Genomic DNA, 24,809 nt, shown 5'->3' on the forward strand with positions numbered 1-24,809 from the left:
AATTTTAAAGAGGGTAATATTGGAATGATAGTAGCATTCCAAGTTGCAGATTCAGTAAGTATATATCTTCCAGATTCACTGATACTAGAACTCATAGAGTATCTATACTGCAGAACCCAAGGATAAGTGAAGCCATCTCTTTTCTCAAAAAAGCTCCTTGGGAATTAATATGACAATGAGAGAGTAAGCTTAAGGAATGAAAGGGCTAACTAGAACATGTATAATTACTCTGAAGTAAGTTTCTCTGAGTTCGCTGGATATTACTCCAAATTAAATGTGCATAGAATTGCACATCCTCAGCAGAAAGAGGATGAATTATAATGTACTTGCATGTGTCAGTTCACATACCTTTCTTGAGTTAAATATTATGTTAATTATTTAATTACAATTATAATTACAAGCTAATTATGCTAACTTGTAATGTAACATCAGATAAACTGCCTATTCCATTAATTTAATTATGACGCCTACCTGGCCAATGCAAAAGCATCATCTATAAAACCAGCACGATCAGCCAGACTAAAGTTCTAGAAGAAGGAAAAAAGAAGAAGAAGAAGTTGATATCTGATGTGTAAAATTAAGATGCAGTGCGTAATCATCGCTAAAACTGAATCAAAAGATTAATTTCAGCAGACTGACCTGATGGCTGTTGTTCATAATATCAGCTAAGACACGCCAGGCTTCGGTTTCATAATTTACACGATAAAAACCAAGATGATCTTGGTTTACTTTCAAGAAAGAACTAGGAGGAAGATCACTGGGTCGTGTAATAGTAATTCCTGTGGTGGTATCAATAAGAAAAAAGTAGGGAAGAAGTTATAAGTGTATTATAGTGGTATGAAATATGTTTCCAAAAGACAAACATTTGGAAGAGCCAAAACTGATGCAACACTGACTGTATTTAACAGGCCTATTTTTAAAATGCAGATAGTCAGGCTGTTAGTATGGGTGAGAGAAAGAGACACACAGAGAGAATTATTAGAGTAATAGAATGTAGGGGGAGGAGTTTAACTTTTTGCTGACTTCACCATTTCCTTTCCAACAAAAGTAAATTTGGTGGAAACAGTAAAAATAAAATCTTCTACCCTATCACAGATTATCCTGCAACAACTGCAGAAACCAAACTGGACTAAGAATCAAATTATGCTTTGCGTGCTTGAGCCCATGCACACACAGATAGGGTGGGATAGATTCTATCAGAGAAGGAGAATCCCACCCCTGAACTACTCTATCCACTCAATAATGGAGAAACAGGGTGTAATTTCCTAGTCTAAGGAAAGCAGTCCTTCCTGAACTGCATATTTCACATTGCAGGGTAACGCAAGGAGAGATTCGCCCTCTTTCTCTGCATTAGAAAGGTATTTGAGTGGATAGAGTTGGCCTAGCCATTATGGGGTGGAGGAGCAGCCAGCTTATGGCCAGCCTATCTTGAAAGCAATAGTGCCCCCTTGCTCACATTCCCAGCAATTGCTATTCAGAGACATGGTGACCCTGGCATCAGCTATAAAATAGGCGAACAACCTTCTCTCTTGGTCAAAATGGTGTCCTCTGTGAGCTCAAAAGAGCAATAGAGAGGAAAATTTCTTCCTGACCTCCCCAAATAACACCTTTCATTATTTATTAAATCACACCTATTACACCACTGACCGAAGTCCTTCGGCCATTTGCAAGAAAACATAAAAAACAAAGTTAGAAGCACAGATAAAATCAAACAGTAAAAGCAATAAATATTTTGTAAGAAGTGTGTTTTTATAGTAGGAGTTCTTCAAAAGCCATTAAGAGATAAATCAGCACCATAAGTATGTTGTTATGTCAGCCTGCATTCCCAGCAGCGTCCCAGACTGGGAATACACATTTTTCCATCTTAAGCAGAATCAGCACTGGGGGAGGAATGCTTTCTGTCACTTAGATACCCCAATTTCTCCCTCTTTGCAGGATTTAGGAGATTTGAATCCTTAAGACAAAGGCATAACCCCAGAGAACAAGAAGCTGCTTCATCTGAGCTGGGAAAACAAGGGAGAGAACTGTATCTCCAACAGTTCTAATAAATGGCAGGAATTATTCCCCAAAACCACGGTGATCCAGGGAAGAGCAGAGGACTTTGCATCAAAATTCAGTTTGTTTCTGCAGAAATAGGTAAATGTTTTACCCAGGAAAATTGCATTAAACCTTTTTTATTTTATTTTGCTGTGTGTATTAGATAAGCTGTTTGCCTTTTCTGCTTAAAGCTCAGTCCAAACTGAGGATTAGTGTGTTTCCCCACTATGTATTTTGAATAATGTTGATGAACAAAACTTTACAGTTTTTATTTCTGCATGATGAACTTGGAGCTCTGTAAGATCCTGAGATGAGTATTAAACGAGCAGTTTGTAACAGACCAGCTCCACCTTGTGGTGTCACTGGAACATGCATCTGGTTTCATTCCCCCCCCCCACCTTTTTAAGAATTTTGGAAGCATCTGTTTTATCAAGTCAGCTCTCCCTTTCTCTTCTTTAAGAGACAATGGTTGCTTATTCATATTTGAAGTTAAAATAGGCTTTATGTTTGATCATTTTTCTTTTTAATAAAGTTTGATTTTATTTATTTCTGTAAGAACAGGTTATGGGAGCTCTATCTGTCCCACAGACCATAGCTTGGGAGAGAAGACCAAGCAAGTTGCTTCCTGGAAGATCAGTGGTCACAGCAGCAACTACCAAGTAGCTATCCCAAGCAATAAATATTTTTTCAAAAAGTGTGTTTTTATAGCAGGACTTCTTAAAAGCCATAAAGAGCTAAATCAGCACCGTAAGTATGTTGTTACGGCAGGAAGTTGTGTAGACCCAGAGGATTCCAGCCTTTTACTCTATGGGGCCAGACATACCACTATAAGGTGAACCTCCTCATATAATCTTGGAGAATAAAGAGGAATAACTAAGAACAAACGTTCACTCAAGTAGCCTAGATCCATGCCATACAGGATCTTAAGGATGATAACCAGAGCTTTGTAATCCTTCTATGACTAAATGATAAATCTGAGTAGTTTTTTTAGCACTATTTGGAGACCAGCCTGGCTGCTAAGTTCTGTATTCTGTTCTCAGAACAGTTCTGCTGTTCTGTATTCACTAAAATTACCAAACTAGACACATAATAGGTCCTGTATAAGGCATGTTACATTATTAAGAAGTGTAACAGAAATGGCCAGGTCTACCAAGAATAATGAAGCAGCCAACTGAGGTTGTAGGCCAGGATGGGTAATGATTATGGTGACTACCTTCAACAGTCACTTCATTATGCCTATGATAGGTCCCTGCTCCTTGCTCTTCCGAGTGACTTGCTATCTTGACTGGCTATCCTATATGTGTTGTTCTGATGGGGTCCTCAAAGCAATGCATTGTGAGATGGATAAAGTATCTGCCTGCCCAGTTCTGGTATCTTAGAACATTTCAGTCAAAGACTTTAGAGCAGTGTTGTCCAAACTTGGCCACTTTAAGATGAGTGGACTTCAACTCCCAGAATTCCCCAGCCAGCATGGCTGGCTGGGGAATTCTGGGAGTTGAAGTCCACTCATCTTAAAGTGGCCAAGTTTGGACAACACTGCTTTAGAGTTTTATAGAGTTGGGTGCACTGCTATCCCCTGAGAAGGAAATCAAGAAGAAGCAGTGAAAAGAGCAGCCATTCTTCTTCCTAATTCTGGTGGTGAGTTCTCTTGGGCAACCTTGCTCCTTAAAAGGAAACTTCTACTCAGTTAATGCCACTTATTCTGGCTGATTTTTCTGGGCTTGGAAACTAAACAGGATTTGGCCTGGTTGTACCTGGATGGAAGATCACCAAGGAATCCCACCCTATAGGAGAGCCTGGAACGTGAAAAAACATTCCAGAGGAAAGCAGCGACAAAGCCCTCCATGGATGTGATTCAAGGAAATCATTACTTTATGGATAGCTACTGTCCGTTAGTTGTGATTACCTGCTAATTCTGATTTATTGTAGAATATTATGTTTGATGTACTTCCCTCATGCCATTTCACTGGAATATTCCACTTGTAACTGAAAATTCAGAAAGGAGAGATTATTTTAAAGTATTTTTAGAATGAATCATGACAGCATTTGTGAAATATACTATAACAATATCTGTGATCTTGCTGGGTAGAGTATTTATATCAATATAATGAGTTATTTTGGGGTTGTTGTTTTTTTTGGTACTATATTCATGCAGATATTTTTCTTTATAATGCCATGGGTGACATCAATGTCTGTCATATCCAATAAAATCCAAGGAAGGAAGAACCAAGGAAGGAAGATGATTGCAAAATAAAATTTACACCCTTACTCTGCCTGTGCTTCAAAGGAGTCAGTGCTTCATTTCTTAAGCAGAAAGGCTATTAGTTTCTTATTGCTATTCCCAAAAGTTTCTCAACTTTCAAAAAAAGTTTTCTGTCTCTCCTATTTGGCCCAGCAGAGTGCAACGTAACATGCCATCTAAAATACTGAACTCTCTCTACAGCAGTGTTGTCCAAACTTGGCCACTTTAAGATGAGTGGACCATGCTGGCTGGGGAATTCTGGGAGTTGAAGTCCACTCATCTTAAAGTGGCCAAGTTTGGACAACACTGCTCTACAGGTATGGCAAGCTTTCATGGGTGCAGTAAAGGTTCTTCTGCCCACCTGGAGCTGCAAAGGAGTACAAACCTTCCCTTCTTAGTACTGGAAGAAATGGCATGTACACTGATTTCCATGGCTAACTCTGGTGTGCTCTAATTATTCAGAAATGCTAATTGTGGGAATAATTCTCATGCACAAGATACCGCACATATTTGTTAGGCAAGAAGGAATTGAGAGGGAAAGTGCATCTTTGGATCTTATAGGAAAGAAAATTATAATCTGAATGCAGCTAAGTGGGGGGAAACCTGTGGCCTGACTGATGGGAACTGGAGTCCCAAAACATCTTGAGGATAGGCTTCTTAGATCCCAAGAGGTGACTACATTTTTGGCAGTGCCAAGTGTACAGTCTCCAATTTTGTGTCAGATGATGGGTTACCATTTAAATATAATCAGTCAACCCAAACAAGCCACCCTGGGACTTGCATCCTGCTCCTATCTGCAACAGGCTAGTAAAAACATGGCTTTTCCAGAAATCCTCTGGAGGTTCATCAGTGTGGAGCCATCAGTATCAGGATGGGCACTGTTTTGTTTGTATTATTAGTATTTGTTATTATAATTTGTTTTTATAACTTGGAATGTTTATGTCACCTAGACCCCATGTCAGATTGAAGAAGCAAGTAAATCCCATAAGAAACAAAGGATCGTTCCAGAGATGCGTAACACAGAGCTTTTACATTTTATACTGAAGTCAATGAAGCCTTATTGTCATATTTAAAAACTTTTCCATGAGCCATGTTTTCAAGAATGGGCCAGCTTGTTAGTTGTTCTCCAAGCTAAATACTTCAGTGCATTGGAGGCACATAATCACGCACATGTTAGTGAATAGGGAGCAGCAGGTTGGAAAGTATGCATTTTCCTGATTTGCATTTTTGCACAGAACAAACACATATTTTAAGAAAAATCTGTGGTGGCCTGATTAAGGTGAGGGTCACCACAGGTTTAGGGCCACCCAAAAGGAGATTCTCTCCTTGTCCATCTGCCCTTGTATAGTCAGACAAGGTGGCAGAAAGGTAAACCAAAGACAGAATAGCTAGGAGTACCTGCTTTATGGGACTGCTCTAAGATTTTGACTGTTCAGGTAGCTGGATGAGAGGGCGCTACCATGTTAGTTAATTTAGCTCCAAACAACTCCAACTAATATGCTCTAACCCTTGTCTGTGCTGAATTCTTTGCAGATATGTTGCTCCCATGCTTTGATGCTGTTAAGTATGTCATGCAAAGAGGACCATAGTATTGTTCTTTGGAAAAAGGTTCAAATAATGTGCTTTTCACCAGTATACAATTCTAGCCTGTCTGTATAAAATGTAAATTTTTCTGCAACTCAGGAAGGTTTTCTTTTCCTTCCTTCCTTCCTTCCTTCCTTCCTTCCTTCCTTCCTTCCTTCCTTCCTTCCTTCCTTCCTTCCTTCCTTCCTTCCTTCCTTCCTTCCTATGTAATTTATTCTTTATTCAATTTTTTTAACCTGTTGCAGAATGAAGATACTCTTGGTAAGTTACAATCTCAGCAATAGAAGAGCATATGTCATCTTACTTAACAATAAGTAATAATTGAAGCATGCATAAAAGAACCAGAAAGCAATATAAATAGTAACATTTATAACTCAACCTCTTAAACATTTCTGTTTTTAATAATTTCCTGACGCCCAACAAGGCAGGAACTGACTGGCTTTCAGAGGGCAGGGAGTTTATAGAATCGGCACTGCCATAGAAAAACAGAGTTTGCAGTCCTCCATCCAGGCCTCCTGGAAATGGGGAGTACTAATAGATTTTTTCAGGAACCCCATATCAGGTGGGTTGAAACTGAGTGGATGAGACGGTTCTGAAGATACTTCAGAGCCAAGCCATGTAGGCTTCAAAAGTTAAAACTGGCACTTTGAATTGCACATGGAAGCTAATAGCAAGCCAGTGCAGGGCCTGAAGCACTGATGTAATGCACTCATGTTGGCAAGTACCCATCAACAACTGGGCTACTGCATTCTGGACTAACTGAAGCTTCCATGTGGTCTTCAAAGGCAGTCTCATGTGCAGTGCATTACAGTAATCCAACTAAGTGGTGAAATGGCAGGAGCCACTGTTGCAGGTTCACCTCTTCTTTTCCTCCCCTCCTATAGTGATATCATCACATTTAGATCTAATGTTCTCAAAATACTAAGTGGCATTTCTCCAGTAACAGGTTGAAGCTTGACGCATGTTATTTAATTATCAGGAGAAAAGCAATCAAGATATTGGCAAATTATTTGAACCGAATGCTTTTATAACAACTCAGAATATATTAGTTCAGCTCTAGAAATTAGCAACAGTTCCAGCAATATAGAAGGCTGCCTTCACTGTGTCAGCCTGTCTGCCCATCTAATTCAGTTTTATTTAAACTGATTTGGCAGCTGTTTTTTCTTTAGGGATCTTCTAAATATAAACATATGTTCTGTCAATGAGGAATGAATAATTCTCCAGCCAAGCAATGACTGATCAAGCTACTGAAATTAATGAAATAGGTGGGTTCATTGATTAACTTCACTGTCTGTAGAACCATGGTTGATTTGGGAGAAAAATAGACTTAGTTTACTGCAGTTAAGTAAGGCATGGATTGGCAATCTGAAGGCATGGATTGGCATGTTAGGCTCCAAATTCCATCAATTCCAGTCATTAGGATCAGCTGGCATACAAATGGAAGTTACACCAAAGCAACATCTGAAGGTTCACAGGTTCTCCATTCCTAATATAAGAATCAAATCAACCATTTTGCCGTAATATCAATTATATGCATAAGGACAACCTGGTGAAGATCTTTGAGAAAACAAACTGCCGCAGTTTGAACTGTGGTCAGCTTAGCAACATCATATCAAACTGTTATACAGCAGATACCTAAATTCAGAAGATGGTTGGGAAGAGTCTGCTTTGGGATCCAATAGAAAACGTTGCTGTGTGACTGTTGAGTTTGAATGAACTTTTAGCACAGGGTATCCCATCTGCCTGGTCCATGTGTCCATCACTTCTTTGACAGGCTTCCCACTTGCCTAAGAATAACAATGGATAGTCATGTTGAGAAAGCAAAAGCAGTCTGGAAAAATAGTAATAATTTGGCTGTTCTAGTGATAGAATCCTTAAAGAGAACTATTTCCATTTCTAAACACCAGCTTTAGAAATCACATAGATGCAACTTGTCCAAATATTGTAACTATATTTAGTGAAAGTTAGTAATAGCACAGAGGATCACTATATTACTTCCATTATTATATTTGATAGCCATCTTTTGAAGTTTCTGGACAGAAATACTGGCGACAACTATCAGAAGTGACATGTCATTCTGATATCTTCTTCCCTCTGCATAAGAGTTCAAGAGAAAATTGCAATAGTGAAAAATAAAATAAAATAAAATCAAGAGGTGTGTTATCATGAACATAATAAAAAAAATAAAAAGAGATCTTGGTACAGCCAAGTGTAAAGTGTAGGAAAGAAATTGCAGTTTTCAAAGACAAGCCCTGGCTTAGGAAAAAGCTCTGGAGACTTTTCTCATCAGAGGGGGCAATAATTATGGAGGAAAACTTATTGGCTTGTCTTCTGCATTTAGTGTGGTTATTAAGGCCACTGGAATTCTTCCCTCATACACCAAAGGCCACTTATATTAGTCTGATATTATGTTTTGGCTACAATTCTATCTGAAACACAGAAAAAGGTTGTAGGCACTTTACTTCAAAGAAAAGAGTAAACCTAGATTTGAAAGTAAACTAAGTCCCAAACTGAAAATTGCTTTAACTCTTAGAAGAATGTAAGGTATCTGCACTTTTCATTCCATTACGTTGAAAAAAAAAATGCAACTCTGTATGGCTTTACATTGTTAGTTAATGGGTGGTACAAAATTTCGGTTTCTTGGATGCCACTTTCAAACTGGGCCTGACTCAAACTGGACTGGTTCTAGCTCAGAAGAGTTGCAGAATCCTACGATACCCCACTTACTGGGGTTGCAAGTTATCCCCAAATGAGAATGAACCTCATTCCACTGTTGTACCCCATCACATTATCAGCTTTAAAACAAAGGAAAAATAGAAACAATGAATTCAAATGTGTACTGGTCTTGAACAAGAAAAATGAAAATGACATAAATTTTCCTGGAGGTTTTTGAGTAATTCATTTATTTGTGACACACTGATATTAAATTGTAGCTGGAGCTTTCGTGGCGCCTCTTGTACTAAATGTACACTTTTCTTTCTTTTTGGTCAGCTTCTCTGAGTATTTTCAAGATTATCATTTGGGCCTCCAACCAAACCTTGTAGTTGGTTCATACCCGAAGATAATGGGCATAACTTAATTGAGTTTCCATCTAGGTTAAAAAAAGCTTTGGTACTTTTTCTTTGAGCCTTGCTTCGCTGTTTCAGCTTGTTTCCTTTACAAACCCATCCAGAGAATTTTGGCAGTTGGGTGATAAGTGCACAGAAAAAAGCTGAAAATTGCTATTAGACTCATCAATTCCTAATTCTTTGATTCATTTGTGGTCTCCTTGTCTTCTCCTGATTGTGCCATCAGAACAACAAGAAAAGTGCAATCAACGTTAAATTATTACCTCTTCTCTGATGCAAGGTCAGAAGCTACTGGAGAAAAGTATGAATTGAATGATGAGAAAGAGAACGTACCTTTTCCATTGATTTCCAGAAATCATCTGTTTTTGCATTTTTAAAGTGATAGTCTCTTAAATATATCTGTGGGGAAAAAAAGAGAATTACTACCTGAGGTTGCAAATTCTGAACATTATCATTGACCATACAGACTATATTGATTGATATTACAGCAGCTGTCCTTAACTTGGCAGCCTCCAGATCACCCTTTGATCATTGTACACGGCTTGGTGGAGTATACAAACTCTGTACAAGCTATACAGAGATATGCCTACCACAGAGCCAGCCAAATAAATGGATAGTGCTCAATGCCACTTTTTCTAAACAATTCCAGTTGTAACTTTAAGGCTGCAGGGCAACCCATCCTATTCCACTAAACACCAAAGAAGTTGTTTCATTATAAACAAAAATAGCACTAGGTTCTCAAAGCCAAGCAGCACTGAGGAAAGAACAGGTAAAGCAGAGGAATCATTGGCACTCCAGACATTGATGATCTTCCCAGTTCCAACAGTCCCAGCTAGACTGGAGGGCTGTACGTTTTCCACCCTGATATATAGGATATGGGCGGTGTTGTCCAAACTTGGCCACTTTAAGATGAGTGGACTTCAACTCCCAGAATTCCCCAGCCAGCATGGCTGGCTGGGGAATTCTGGGAGTTGAAGTCCACTCATCTTAAAGTGGCCAAGTTTGGACAACACTGGGATATGGGTATACAAAGCTGAGTGTTTTAAGAATACCAGTTTGTAGGATGCAAAATGAATCATTTATGACTATACATTTTTTTTTCATAAAAGTTCTCTAGATGAAAAAAACAACAACTGAATTTTAAAAATGTCCTTGGTTTACACCTAGTTAGAAATGTAACTTTCATTGACCTTAATTATTTCTCCAAGTGAAAGCTATTTAGGTAAAGTGGATTGCTCTCATAATACTCTGCTTCACCTTCTATTTCAATTATTCAAGAACACACTTCTTAAAATAAGTCTCTCATCCATTAAACAAGACAGGAATTTATAATCTAGGCACACCACGTAGGTTTCAGTAAACAAAAAAAGAACACAACTAGAATTCTCTCTGGCTGTTTCTCAGCTCTCTGGCCCCTAATGCACAGCCCAGTACATTTGTCAGGCTAGAAACTGCTGACTCTCAATGTCACTCCTGGATAAAGAATAGATTTGTCCTTTCAAAACCATTGAAACTTGCTTTCAGGGACCAAAGAGCAGATCCTGCAGACATGCAAGATTCGGAGTGTGGATTTTATTGTCAGAGAACAGCTGTGTTTTTGCTGAATTGTCTTTTAAGTGTTCTCTGCCTCCTCTGCACACACACACACACACACAGAGCACTTTTATAACTAACTTTTTTTTCTTCTTGTTGAATTTCTATCTGAGGTCAGCTTTTAAACAAAAGAGGTGAGCTTGACAAGGACTGCACATGGGAATAACTTCTGCTGAATGTTATGCTCTTTTTGGCTATAATATGCCGGGTTTGCTAAAAATGTAAAGATTAGATAAAGGTACATATTCATCTCATGGCTCTGTTCGCCACACAGGACCACAGCCATAAGGCTCCGCTGACTGTCAAAGAGGATTCTATCACTGTTTCTTCTCAGATTAATGCAGGGTTTCTCAACTGTGTCAACTTTAAGTTGTGTGGACTTCAATTCCCAGAATTCCCCAGTTGGCATATGCATGGCTAGGGATTTCTGGGAGTTGAAGTCCACACATCTTAAAGTTGCCAAGGTTGAGAAACCCTGGATTAATGAATGAATGCAGGAAGTCAGTAAAACCTTCCTCTTCACTTGGTGGGATGAATGGATGACATGGCTACTAAAATACAGCCTGTAGAGGCATGAAGAACATTGTATATTATACCTGATAAGCCACTACCCAATGGTCATGCTATGATTGAAAGTTATAAATCAGAAGGGTATATATGTTAGAGTTAACATAGTTTAGTGGACAAGGTGATAAACTGGAGAAGGAAAGAGCAAAATTCAAGTCCTAACTCTGTGCAGTCTCTCAAGCACTTTTCCAGTCATTTTATATACAGTTGATGTACTTCAAAAGTCATCTCTTGTTTTGATACTTTGAAAGTGTTGTTTGATAAATCACATTTTTCTTTCTTGCAAATTTGAGTGTGCTGCATTACAACGATAGATGGCACTGTTTGCCTCATTCAGTACTTTGATGCTTTCATGAAATTAGTTTATACGATTATTCCTAGCTTGAATCAAAGTACAAATCAGATATGTAAACTAATTGCTTCTTGCTCAAGTGTAGAAGGCAGTCAACTGCTCACACAATAATTATTTCTCAACTAGCATAAGTGGCAGTTATGAAAATGTTATTAGGGGCTCTGAAACCTTTACTACTTTGATATCATTTCCAGCTCTACCTCAAAGATGCACTTATATAAGGTAGGCAGCAATGTAATACCATGATATGAGTTCTTTCTTTTAAACAATCAAACTTTTTGTTCAACCACCACTCAGAAAGATATATTTTTATTATTTGTATTACAGCTGATGCATAAAACTGTAAGATTGGGATTTGGATTGTATAAAGACTAGTGGGAGTCAGAAATACTGATGGGCACAGTATCAATGGCCCTTGAAAAACCTGGATTACTAATATCTTCATTAGGTAATTTAAAGGTAAATGTAAGTTGCTAGGCCCTCCTGTAGAAGTTGTTAACTGTGTTGGCTGAGTGGCTGCTGTTCTCCCCCAACCATTCCAGCAAAGGATATTGAAACCTAGGAAATCTAGGATATTGAAATAAGGATGAACAGTGACTTCTGGGTGGAAACATGGCAGACTAGCATGTCTCTGCAAAACAGTGGGGATGATGCAGAGGCAAAGACCGACAGCTGGGAGATATGCTTGAACTAACAGAGCTTCTTCAGACAAGGAAAAGCCATGTGATTGCCCAGAGGGCGACCTGCAAGTAGAGCACTGGGAGCCACAGAAGAGACCATGCTCACATCCTTGCGTGAAGCCTTTTTAAAGTAGACACTGATCCACTTCTTTCTTTTCTCTTAACTGTATTGTTTCTTGCACTTTTTTCCCCTTTTCCTATACTTCTTTTATGTATTATTTATTTGTCTTTCATTCAAGTAAAAATTCTCAGTACAAATTATTTTAGAAAAGAGATAAAGGCAAGGCAAGGCAAGGCAAGGCAAGGCAGCTAGCTAAGAATTCTGGGACTTCCAGAAAAGAAATGGCAGACTGAAGACAGCTCTGCTAAAAGTGCAGCCGATGACCATGGTGGAATGAAGAGCCGGTGAGTAGATCAGCTCTTTGTAATTCCTCTCTGGAGAAGGAGAGGACTTAAGATTGCCCACAAGTGCTCCAGACAGTTGCTTCTTGCAAGGAGACCACAAGACAATAATCTCCAGTGGGTTTAGAACTCTGGGAGATGAGGGAATAGCCATCTTGCTCAAAGCACATTAATGCTTTTGAAAGGACACTGTGTTCGCATACATCCTTTTCTAATCACTTTCAGAAATTGCTTGTTAATGGCTTTTCAGCTATTAGGGACCTTTGGACTGACACGTTTTACAGCACCAGATTAGTTTCCTTCAAACCATAGCAAAAGAAGTTTTAAATACAAGTTTAAGGGCTTAAAAAAAATGGGGGGGGGGATACACAGCAAAAGGGTGATTTTAGAAAGTTACAAATGGACCAAGGGTCCAGATAAATTTGAAATAAGATTTTGGAATTAATTATAAAGAATCCTCCCCATGGGAAAATGCCTTTGTTTTGAATTTTTTTAAAAAAATCAGACAAGACTTTAAAAATCAGACACTAGAGGGAACTAGAAGGAACTAGATATTACAATTAAAGGATAAGAACACTCAAACTCAACTTACAAATACAGAATAAAGCAAAATATTTTAACATTCGACATATTGAAGGATATTTTTGAACAATGGACCCAGAAGTTTATTTTAAGAGTGTCTGCCTCTATAGATAGATTATGTTTAAAAGATGTTATGGAAGAGGAACAAATTTTACCTGACAAGATTGAGACTGATTTGAAAGTGGATTTTAAAATGACAAGCTACAAAAATGATATGGAAAAAGATGTTACACTGGACATACGAAAGAAACTGGCTGATGTCTATAATTAAAAGGGTATGATGGAATGATGTGGGAGATCAAGGCTATCAGGAAGGAGGGGCGTCATTCCAGCAGGGGAAAGGAGGTAAAAGACAACACAGTCCGCAGGGGGAGCATGAGAAGAGTAAGAGATTCAGGATAGCCACTCCCGAGAATCTCCCAGGATATACTACTAGTTGCTGTAGTATAGATTTAGTTTGGCAAGATTCTGTCTATAAGGTGTAAGCAAATAAAGGAACTGTACTTGACTGGACTGCTTCATCGTTGTTCTTGGGCTGGGCCTGACAAAGGGATATACAAATAACACACCAAGAAAGTGACCTGGATAATTTTCCTATACTGGATTTACAAAAGAGGCTAGTTAAAGCTTTGAAGAATTTTGTGAGAAGGGACAAAGAAAAAATGAAAAGAAATCAAGTTCTAGGACAGTATTTGAAGGGATTAACGATCAAGATTCTTACAAGTAAAAAGAAGGCATATACAGTTGGTGTATTTGATCAAGGTTAAAATACATTGTTATCTCTGGTAACCCTTAATGGACTTTTGCTGACATCAGGACTGAAATGATGAGGCTTTGTGGATTTCTTTATAGATAAGATATGAGATATGGGTAGAAGAGATCATTTGTTGTATTTTAAGAGAAGGTGATAAGCTACTAAAATTGTTTATACTTGTTATGATGAAGGGGTAAATATATAATTTCTTTTCTTTTTCTTTACGATATTCTTATTTTTTTCCTTCTTTTTTATTTTTCTTCCTATTTTTTCTCTTTTTTTCTTTTCGGCACCTTCTATTTTTTTTCCTTTTTTTCCCTTTCTTTTCTTTTTCTTTTAGTTTGTATTTCTTGTAGTTTTTATTGTCATAATTGTAATTTTTAATAAAATTACTATATAAAAAGAGAATTCTGGGGCCTTTAATCCAAACTTGTGTGAAAGGCACTGGTTAGGGAAGGTTGTCCTATGCTGTGCTTCACACATAGTCCTCAAAGTTTGTTCATTCATGTCTAAAGCCCAATAATTACCCCCAGGGAAAAATGTACAGCCTCAAATTATTAAACATTTGCTGTGCATCCATCTTAGCAGATCATATACCTGACATCCAGTGCTGAAGTTATTTGGTGTGATCCAGTCTTCAAGCATTCTGAGAATTGATGCTCCCTAGATAGACAGAGATTTGATAGTATTGATAAATAGCACTTTATATACCAATTTCTATTCAGGGTGTTTGGAAAAACAAACAAACAAGCAAGCTACACCAGCATGCTTGAATAAAACACACTGATAATGTATACTCTCCCCATTTCTGTGCAATCCAGCAACACATACGTAGTATTAGTCATTCTTTGCACTAATAAACTGCTCTTCTTCCCTCATAGGTCTTCTCCTCCCAGTCTGAGAACAAATGTAACCAAGAATGAGCCAAGCTTCAGTTCCCAGCCATTTGTTGAAATCTTACCCTAAATGTCTTTATAGAAGCACATATGATATAAAAGTTTACCGTCCAGCCCCAAACTGTACAACCCAAGCCCTCGTTGGTTTTTTGTGGCTTCACGTGGACTCTGTCATTTAAATTTTGGAAAATGTTGACAAAAACTAATATACCCAGAAATTCTGGTCTGTTGAAATTTCTAGCTTCCAGACTTCACTAGATGAATACCAAAAAAAAGCATAGCTTTGCTCAAAATTATTTTAACTGTTATATGTGGATACCAGTATTGTGCTGAAGATTGCTTCTACTTTGACTCCAGCTCTAAGGAGAACTTTTCAGTGCAATTCTCACAGATGAAGGACAGGATTATTGTCATCAAGTGAGCATACAGCATGTCTGTGTGCAGGTGACTGTCTTGTCTTTCACTGGTACAATCATCTTTCCAGCCATCTGCAAGTTCCCTGGCTTCCCACATCTGCATACTACTAAAACTCTCATTGTGTTTATCTGTTTGTCTGTTTGTACCTTTTGCCCAAATGGTACAACAATTTTTGAATCAAGGTGCCTAAAATCCACTAATTTAAAGAATGTGAAAAAAAATCCAGGACCCATTACTCCTGTAGAATTGAAATTTCCATGATGTTCACACCAGTTTTATTCACAAAGTTGTGGCTGTTGCAGCATCCCCACAGTCATGTGATTTCTGACAGTCCCTGCCAGCAAAGTCAGGGGGGAAGCCAGCAGGAAGTTAGAAGTCACTCCAGCTCCCACTGCTTTTTTGCCCGCCTGTAGTCATTCTGTTTATTTGTTTAGGTAAGTAAATATTGACTTATTATTGAAGTTCATTTATCACTACATTTATTTTTCTACTTGGATGATCACAGGACCATCCAGCATTGGGGTAAAAAAAAATATAGTCACCCTAAAATTTAATGTTCATTCTGGTCACATCAGACTGCACTACGTGTTTCTCAAAGGATGACCCAACGGGTCACAGGGTTGTTTAGTTTCAATTAAACCTCAGATGATGGTATCATGAGGAACGTACTTCTATGGAACTTTAACAGATAGGGAAGTGGGGACAGCCAAGGAAGCTTCAGGATCACAGAAAGATATGTAATAGAAAATAACAGAAGCACTCTTCTTGACACCTTACAACCATTCAGTAAGCACAAAATAAACTTAAATGAACCCTGAGAATGAGGCACAGAAAAGCAGAAACCTCTTTCAAATGGGAAGAAAACATTTTGGAATTCGAGGATATATTGGGGCATAGTATTAGTGAAGATATTGTCTGATAAACATGAGCCAGCTCCATTTGGCATGCTGATTCCAGCCATTTGTGCCAACTTACACATCTGCTTACGGTCAGTGGCTTTGTTTCCCCATCTCCGCTCCAACTTGAAGCAATCCAATGAGAAAAGTGTCAGAGTTCAGTGGCAAATACATGCTTTGCATACTGAAAGTCCTAAGTTCAATCTCTGGCACTGCCAAGTTTGTTTGAGATTCTGGAGATCTGTTCATGATCAGCATAAGCAACATTGATGTAAGCACTCTGATTTGATACAAGATACCTTCCTAATGTTAAAAATAGATAATTGGATGTCCAAAAGGTTTGTAAGCAACGTTGTTTGCCACAATGCAACCCAGCTGTGTGATTTCAGCCTGTACGAAGTATGTGGATAATCCAGCCAACATGAGTGGAGATCCGTGCCTGGACACGAGTAAAGCTTATATGATTGGACCGTAATCTGCAACCCAGATGAAGGCTGCATTGCATAAATTTTGTAACTGGTAATCGTATCATCAGTTATAAATTTCAGACCATTTCCTTCTTTTTTTCATACCTTGAGCTTGGATATCAAAGTCCCAAATACATATTCAAGAGGCTGGCTATGAATGTGAATTTCCATTTAAACGGCCGCTTCCCCTGAATTATATGGTGAAGTAGTGAGAGGAAGACATGGCTATTGCAAAGAGACAAGGTCACTTACATCTAAGTTGTATCATTCACTATTGATGTATTGTATAGACACCCACTCACACAGTATGAAAAAAATCAAGAAGTAGGAACCATATACACAAGGTATAAAATCATTGTCATTTGATAATGATCAGTTTACCATTCCCTGTGTGTCACTGCTTATAATGTATATTGGCTTGGATGCTGTGCTCTTGCAGATAATTAAGTGATGGAAATTACAGTGCAGGATATCAAGGTTATGCATTTAATTTTTGCCCCAGGTACTTTCTGTATTGCATTCCTCTGCTACTTAAGAAAAACAACGTCTTCATCTCTCCTGCACTAAATTGTAGCTCCACATAGTGTAGGTACACACACAGAATACAGGTGTAACATCTATATCCCACAAGGTCCATCTCCTGGTTTTTCCCTAAGTTCACTGAATTGGCTCCAACACTATACATTTTTATCTTCTTTTCTCCCAATTATATGGGGAAACTTAAGCTCTTCCTTACTTTGCTGTAGGATATGCCATCAAATACAGAAGTTATTTCATCAGGAGAAGACACATTCACTGTAATAGGGTGAGATGAAAGCAAAGAATCATCCTTCAGCACAGGGAATAGGTCATCAATTAAAATTTGGTCCAGCTGTGGAGAAAAAAAAGGGGAATAAATAATTATTCCCCAAAATGATTTACTTAATTAGCTAAAAGCAGGCTAATCATGAAGAATGAGTAGCACATCATCCCTAACAAAAGAATGCCAAATGTCAATCTCACCTTATCATGGGATAAAAAGAAAGTTCCAGTTTTGGATTGATAGCTAGCTAATCAACAGGCTAAAGAACAAAGAAATAAATAGTCAAAAAGATGTAATTAGTGCTGCCCACTTTCCTGTTTTTCTCCAGAATTTTGCGTTACCCTATCTAGGATAACATCACTACATCTTGTGGTAATGAAAAATTAGCTAATATTTGAGCCAAGCTGTTTTTCTATCACCAAATTTGATAACTTTCACAGAGGAAAATTTACAGATTGAATCTACTAAATCTCATATCCCAGAGCTGAATAAGTTAATGAAACCTATCCCCCATAAAAACAAAAATACCTCCCTTGAGTTGAGCTGAACTCCTGGTGACCAGATAAAACCATTCAGTTTATTTGGCAGCAGTTCAAAAGTAGTTTGCCACTGTTTTCTTCCAGGATGTTTTTAAACTTTTCATCTAGCGTATAGCCCTGATATTTCTGGGCAGTTCCCCAATCAAGTACTAACCAAATCTACATTGCTTCTGAATTCAAATAAGGCCAGCTAATAGCTATCATCTGTTGAGCAGTAGCCATACTTAATATTTAAGAGGTGTATCTCATTTAAATTATTAGAAAGGAATGTCTCTGTAGATATTTTAGAGCAGTTTCCTCCAGCCTTGATACTTTCAACTCTCAGAATTCCTTAGTAAGTATGGTCCTTTATGAGAATTCTGGGGATGGAGATCCATGTAGCTGGAGGGTAGCTAGACTGGGGAAGCCTATTATAGCTATTCTATAAAACAGTAAACCCCAAAGCCCCTGCTGGAGGATTCTACAACTCAGCTAAATGCCTGACTCCTATAGTCCTGGATGGACTATTGAGAAGCACAATTCTACTACGTACTCTCTAATATAGGCTGATTTTCAACAATGATCAGTATTCTATGATCAGCACTACACTAGAAATAAATTCATTAAAAAGAATAGAAGTCACTGGTTGGGGAGTACAACATGGGGTTTCAAAACTGATTTTATTGAACCCTTATATCTTTGGAAAAACCATTTCTATCAAAATCCTTGGGCTAAAATGTACATGAAACATGAGTAACACTGCCTCTATTCACATTCTATAATTATACAAGGACATGAATTCTTACCATTTGCCAATCTTTTTCTGTAGCGTTTACACCCATAAACTCAAAGAAACTGGCGAATCCTTCATTTAGCCATAAGTCATCCCACCAATCCATGGTCACAATATTTCCAAACCACTATAGTTAGTCAAAGAAGCAAACAGCATTATTTTTGTGAATAGGAAGATAAAGAGCATATTGTCCATAACACAGCTGTTTAGATATTACACAAGACTTTTTCTCTTTTTGCCGGAAAAGAATTAACACAAGGACAACTCAGACAGGGGCTGCAAAAAATCTAGATGTCAGTAGGTGGAAGGAACGGATTAGAGTTTTCTGCGTCTCTTCCAGTGATCATCTGGATTTTTCCAGCCCATATCCGATAGTCCTACCTTATCTTCAACTTGTCTGTGGTGTTTTATTAAGGTGTACCTTGTATTAAAAAGGTTGTATCTTGGGATTAAAGTATCTGAAGAATGATGTACTACTTTCTGAAGTGGGCAATATGCTGAGGCCTGTTTTTTCCAAGAGCTTGAGTTTTGAGGTTAGGTGGGTAATAGCTGAGAACTGGACATTTTGGGTGGCAAAACTTCATCATCTGAAATGAAAAAGTTCCTGCGTTCTCTTAGGAGTTTCAAATACCAAGCCAAACCATTGTTACTTGCCCGTATTGTAGGGCAGCTGCAATTATGGTGCTTTATTATTGAAGCTTTATGGTTTGCATGTTTGCAACTAGCTTTGTTTAATATTGGCTGCCTTGGGAGGATGATTTATCATATTAGAAATCAGCACCTTCTCCTTCCATGTTCCTGAACATTGTGCTTCAACTCAAACATGACTATAATAAGGAGGCGTGGGTCTTTTCATTTCCATTGTCAATGTGTCACGTTACTGAAATTTGGCAACCTCTAGTTATAATAATGGAAAGAAAGATAATCAGAACTCAAAGCAATTGAACTGCTCACGATGTTGTCAGAACAGTTTGGGGGAAAACTAAGCTTTTCCAGTGGTTTATTGACAACTCAATTCAGCCCTTTTGAAAAGCATCTTCCTTTTAAAATGATAATAAAATAACTCTAACTGAAATATCCTACTTTGAAAGCTCTTTGGCAAAAGGTGGGATGAAAATGCTTCAGATAAAAAATAAAAGATAGACAATAATTTTGAAAACACAGTGTTTGATACAGGATCATAAATGTTATCCTTTAAAAGTCTGATGAGGTTTCTCAGAACACACACATTTCATCTGAAAATGTATGCCTAACGTTAAGATAATTGTTTAAAGCACCTGTTAAATAATTAAGGTTTTACTTTAAACCATTAAGGTTTTGCTTTAATTAATTTTGATGCAATCTTATTGAGTGGTTATATTGTAAATGGTGGTTGGAAGCAGTTGTCCATAATGGTGAAGAAGTTGTGCTGCTAAACTGAGATGTTGCTGAAATCAGTGTAATTTTTTCACACATTTTTCTTTTACCCTCCTTTGTGAGATGAAGGGCCAAGAGAAAAGAATCCCTATACAAATACAAAAATACAAAATACTTTAATGACCAAGTATAAAATATATACAAGGAATTTGTCTTCGGTGACAAACAGCAAGATCAACGGTGCGTTTGGATAGCAACAGAAAAATAATAAACAGTAACAATAACACTACACAGTAAAATAACTTTTTCAATAAATAGCACAACTCTTGCAATTTAGCATGATTTATACATAGGAACTGAGGGATAGCTACAGGTTTAGGCCAACAGTAAACCCCCATCCAACAACTAAAATATTGATAGACGATGGGATGAAACCTGTTTGTGAAATATATCTGAAACATCAAATCAATCCAATTATTTTATAACTCAGAAGCAAACAGATGTTGAAAATTATTTATGGGATAAGCACATTGTAATTTCCTTGAATGAAATACTGTATTTTGGTTTCTTGTTGATAACAATATTCAGTAAACTGTACCTGATGAACAACTTCATGGGCAACCACAGCTGCCACTCTTTGCTTGTTGGAAGCAGCAGATTCTTGTGAATCATACAGGAGATTAGTTTCTCTGTAAGTGATCAGCCCCCAATTCTCCATGGCCCCAGTGCCAAAATCTGGAATTGCTATTTCGTCTAAATGGAACAAGAAAGATGTTTACTTAGTTGCTCAAGCTCCTTCATCTCCCTCCAGTCACAGAACATCTGCCTCTCAGAGAACTGACAATAGCTACTTGTGTGTCTGCAACTCAGAAACTCAGTGCCAGGAATGATAGGATAATACTTAAGAATCAGTTCCATTCCTTTCCATTTTACCTTTCCACCAAGGCAACGTAGACACAACCATGCATAACATTCTAGAGAGCCTATAGATTTAAGGGTGAGAACATAACTGAAAGATTGCAAATGGTGTATGAAATATGGTGCCTCTCCATGAGTGTATCTATCTACCTGTCCACCTTCCCAACCAATGAATGAGATTTACAGTAGAATGTGTCCAGCAGGAACAGAGAGAGCAGGAAGAACTAACGTAAGAGGCAATCAAGGATGATAATAATAGTAATATAATTATTATATTCTGTTATGTTGAAGTTAAGGGCAATGATAAGGATCAGTATAAAATTAATCCATTTTACTGTCTGCATCATTAGGTAGTTTCCCAGTCACTGTTACAAATTTTCATTCATAGCTTTCCCTAATATACAACAACTTTTATATATAATTTTCTCTAAATAAAACTGCAAAACCTTTTTTTAAATTAATGTATATGATGTCATTTTAAAATATAAAATTCCCCTCATAAAAGTTATTTAAAACAAAGTATTGCTTCTAGATATAACTTTGAGAAACATATATTCTTTTTCAGATGTGTGTCTCAAAAAAGAGATTTATCTGCATGGATTTTTTTTTTTTAACTAAGGGAAGTGAGACATAACAGGGCTGTTTGGTGTAGCTATCCAGGCCAAGAATTTACAAATCTGCTCTCAGAGAAATCCAGAAACACATATGGAAGGACAAGATGGATGATGAACGTAACCCCTAATGTTACTTCTTTGGAGCAATATGTGTGTAGCACTGCACATATGCTGAGTAACCCCACCCTGAACTGAAGCTTGAATGTCACATGAGCAAATACTATAGAGCAAGTAATGGGACCTCTTACAGCCTTTAATGAAAGTGAGTCATTTCATGGTTCTATTGTAAACTTAATATTAAAAGGGCATAAACCCTTTTAATATGAAGTTTAAACTGTTTAGTCAAATTAGATAATGTGTAAGAAATGGGAGTTGGGAAATGCACATAATCTATATTGCAAAACAGGGTTTTGCAATCAGACGCACAGCTTTAAATGTAGTATGTAGTAAGCAGGCAATCTTTCCACATTCCGCCACACACACATGGTAATACTTTTCACTGATTTGTGTTTAATGCCAAACTAATTTCTATAGACTCTTCCTGTGATTAGGTTGAAAAGGGATTTTGTAAATGGGGCTCAGAAATATTTATTGACAAATTAATAAACTAAATCCACATGTAATGAACCACATCTGGTTCTATTCACCACAACATGCAGGAGCATGTCTTCATGGCAGGTAATCAATATTTCTTCAAATGAAAGTGATGGACTCTAGAATCCTTGGAGGGCTTACAATACTGCTACCTGGTCTACCTTGGAAGTCAAACTGCTTCTCAGAAGGACAAACTTAAAGCATGAACCTTGGATCTAAACAGCTTGAAGCCCCAATGTTTTCTTTATTGTTGTTCAACATGAGTTTCTCAACAGGTAGCTGATATACATTTTTAATTCAATTATATTTATATCTATCACAGTTAATTCAGCACTTGCTAAAATTTATTTCATCCTCACAGGAACTATTTTATTTATTTAAAAAACTTCTAAAGTGTCCTTTACTGGGTGGTCACAAACGTATAAATAAAAATATCTAGGGTGTAAAGGATGTAAAACATATTTAAAAATTCCTATAAATTCTTCTTAGGAGTAGATTCCATCCAATTCAATGGAGATATGATAAGCTTTTCTTTTATATTGACCATAGCATTTATAAAAGTGTTGCAAGTTTTTGGGTAGTTTGCCAGCCAAGACCTCCCTTCTGGCTTGATGAAGAGCCATCACCTGTAATTCATCATTTTGTCAACAAATATATTATAGTTAACTTTGTCACATATTTTCATGAGGACAAAAAAAAAAAAAAAAACTGTGTTCATATACCAAACTAATAATGTTATCAAGGACGAGGAGAAGGCTGATCTCACATAACTTATTTTTTATAAACTCTTTAAGTAATTAAACCATTATTTTATCAATATTCACAGAGTGACATAATTTTGCCCTATCATCAACATTTGGGTAATTGTTTTCTAGTTTCCTATATTTTCATCCTACAGAAGATAGGGATACATTTAACCATCTTCATTCTTCAGCAATGGACATCATCCGTGCATCATCAAAAGTTATAACCAGAGTCCCCAATAGAATCTCCTTTTCACAGTTCACAAGCTCTTGCTTACTATTCATATTCAAAACATTATAAATGATTTGTTGGCACTACAATTTTAAATTATTTGCCAGAACATGGCAATGAAGTACAGTAAGTGGGACCCACATCTATAAACTACCCAAAGTTCAGTCATAACAATCAGCTATGGTTGAATGCCTTCCTTCGCATTGCTTGTCCTGATCTAAAGATTCTGCCTGAAAATTGTTTCCATTGTTTTCACTTTGGTCAGCTTATTTCTCCACCAGCATAGAAATGCAGATTAAAACTGCTTGGAAAGAGACAGATCTATCTGAGCAGACCATACTTGTTGATATGGACCAATAATTGGATGTCTATAAAAACATGACAGTGAGGCTGGAATATAAAGTAAGCAACCAAATGCCAGCTATTCATCCTTGCATATAATTTTCAGATTACACATAAACTGGAAACAAAACTTTTACATTCATTAAAAAAATCAGGAATAGAAATTTACCTAATTTTGGAAGAGAATAGTTCATGCTGAAGTAATCTTCAAAGTAATCAAATACAACTTTAGTTACATTTGCTGCATACTCAGCTGTTTTTATCTGCTGTGGCTGGGCATAAATGCGGAGCTGTAAAACAATGTAGAGATGTTATCAGAGATATTCTATCTTGATGCCATCTTTGTTCAGGTTACTTCATCTTCTGAAAGCTAAACTATGCAAGAAGCACCTTCTTGAAATTATTTAAGTGGAGCTGTTAAGTTAAAGACAAGTAATATTATTTTTTCAAGGCAGTAAAATTACATATCTTAACAGGTTTATTGTTAGTATCCTTAATTAGAAAATGTTCTAGTCCTGTATGCATAATTGAAAGTTGGACTTTCATAACGGGTTATCTCTGTGGGTTATTTATTAACTGATGTACTCAGCATCTTGCATTTAATACAACACCCAAGCATAAAATATATCAAAGTAGCCACAGATAATATTAAATTCTCTGAAAAGTCTAAAAAAATTTCAATACTGTGAGAGTTCATTTCTCTGCTTTAGATGACAGCATGACATTTCTTCTGTCAACATAACCTTCACTAAAGGAGAAAAGAGTTTGCATGAATCAATCTCATTCTTCCAATAGCCAATGTTTGGTAAGGTGCAATATCGAAACACTAGAGCAGTGTTTCTCAGCCTCGTCAGGTTTAAGAAGTGTGGACTTCAACTCCATGCTGGCTGGGATTCCGGGAGTTGAGGTCCACACATCTTAAGCCTGCCAAGGTTGGGAAACACTGCACTAGAGTAACCTATTTGAACAAGATACTATTAAAAGACAATTTGGGGCCTCTGCCTTATTTAGATTCAGAAAGTGTGGATCTGAACTGAAGGAAAACATAGTCTCAGGTACCAAATGTTTGCTCGATGTGGTCTTGAGTAGAGAATCAAAGAAGTGAAAGGGATTGAGGAAGTCATCTGACTCCTTCTCAATGCCAGGCTCTATTTTAATATTGAAAGGGCATCCAAAGTAGGCTCACATATTTGGAAGTTTATCCTATTATTTCATTGAAATCTGCTTCACTGACATTTCTACCAATTTTTCATCTCACACAGAGAAGCAAAAAGAGTTATCAGGGATTTGGAAGACCAGCGTGTATCCCTTGTACACATATCTATTAGAAGAAACTAAGCTTTTAAGCCTAGCATGATGT

General features: G+C 37.3%; 1 protein-coding gene across 1 annotated transcript in view; it reads right to left on the minus strand.

Moving 5' to 3' along the window:
• Positions 1-24,809, minus strand: part of ENPEP (glutamyl aminopeptidase) — a 52,035-nt gene that overhangs the window by 12,468 nt on the left and 14,758 nt on the right. Inside the window, exons 4-13 of the mRNA XM_007425820.4 lie at positions 23,619-23,739; positions 20,605-20,759; positions 18,664-18,777; positions 17,274-17,408; positions 14,459-14,524; positions 9,265-9,330; positions 7,499-7,650; positions 3,944-4,023; positions 640-779; positions 472-527 (exon numbers count right to left, since the gene is read on the minus strand). Of these exons, the coding sequence (XP_007425882.1) occupies positions 472-527; positions 640-779; positions 3,944-4,023; positions 7,499-7,650; positions 9,265-9,330; positions 14,459-14,524; positions 17,274-17,408; positions 18,664-18,777; positions 20,605-20,759; positions 23,619-23,739 (1,085 nt within the window). The remainder of the gene's footprint in view (positions 1-471; positions 528-639; positions 780-3,943; positions 4,024-7,498; positions 7,651-9,264; positions 9,331-14,458; positions 14,525-17,273; positions 17,409-18,663; positions 18,778-20,604; positions 20,760-23,618; positions 23,740-24,809) is intronic.

Source organism: Python bivittatus, unplaced genomic scaffold (genome assembly GCF_059951505.1).
Source record: "Python bivittatus isolate LINGU-HERP-01145 unplaced genomic scaffold, Pbiv_v1 ctg000070_np1212, whole genome shotgun sequence".
In the NCBI taxonomy this organism is placed as follows: domain Eukaryota; kingdom Metazoa; phylum Chordata; class Lepidosauria; order Squamata; family Pythonidae; genus Python; species Python bivittatus.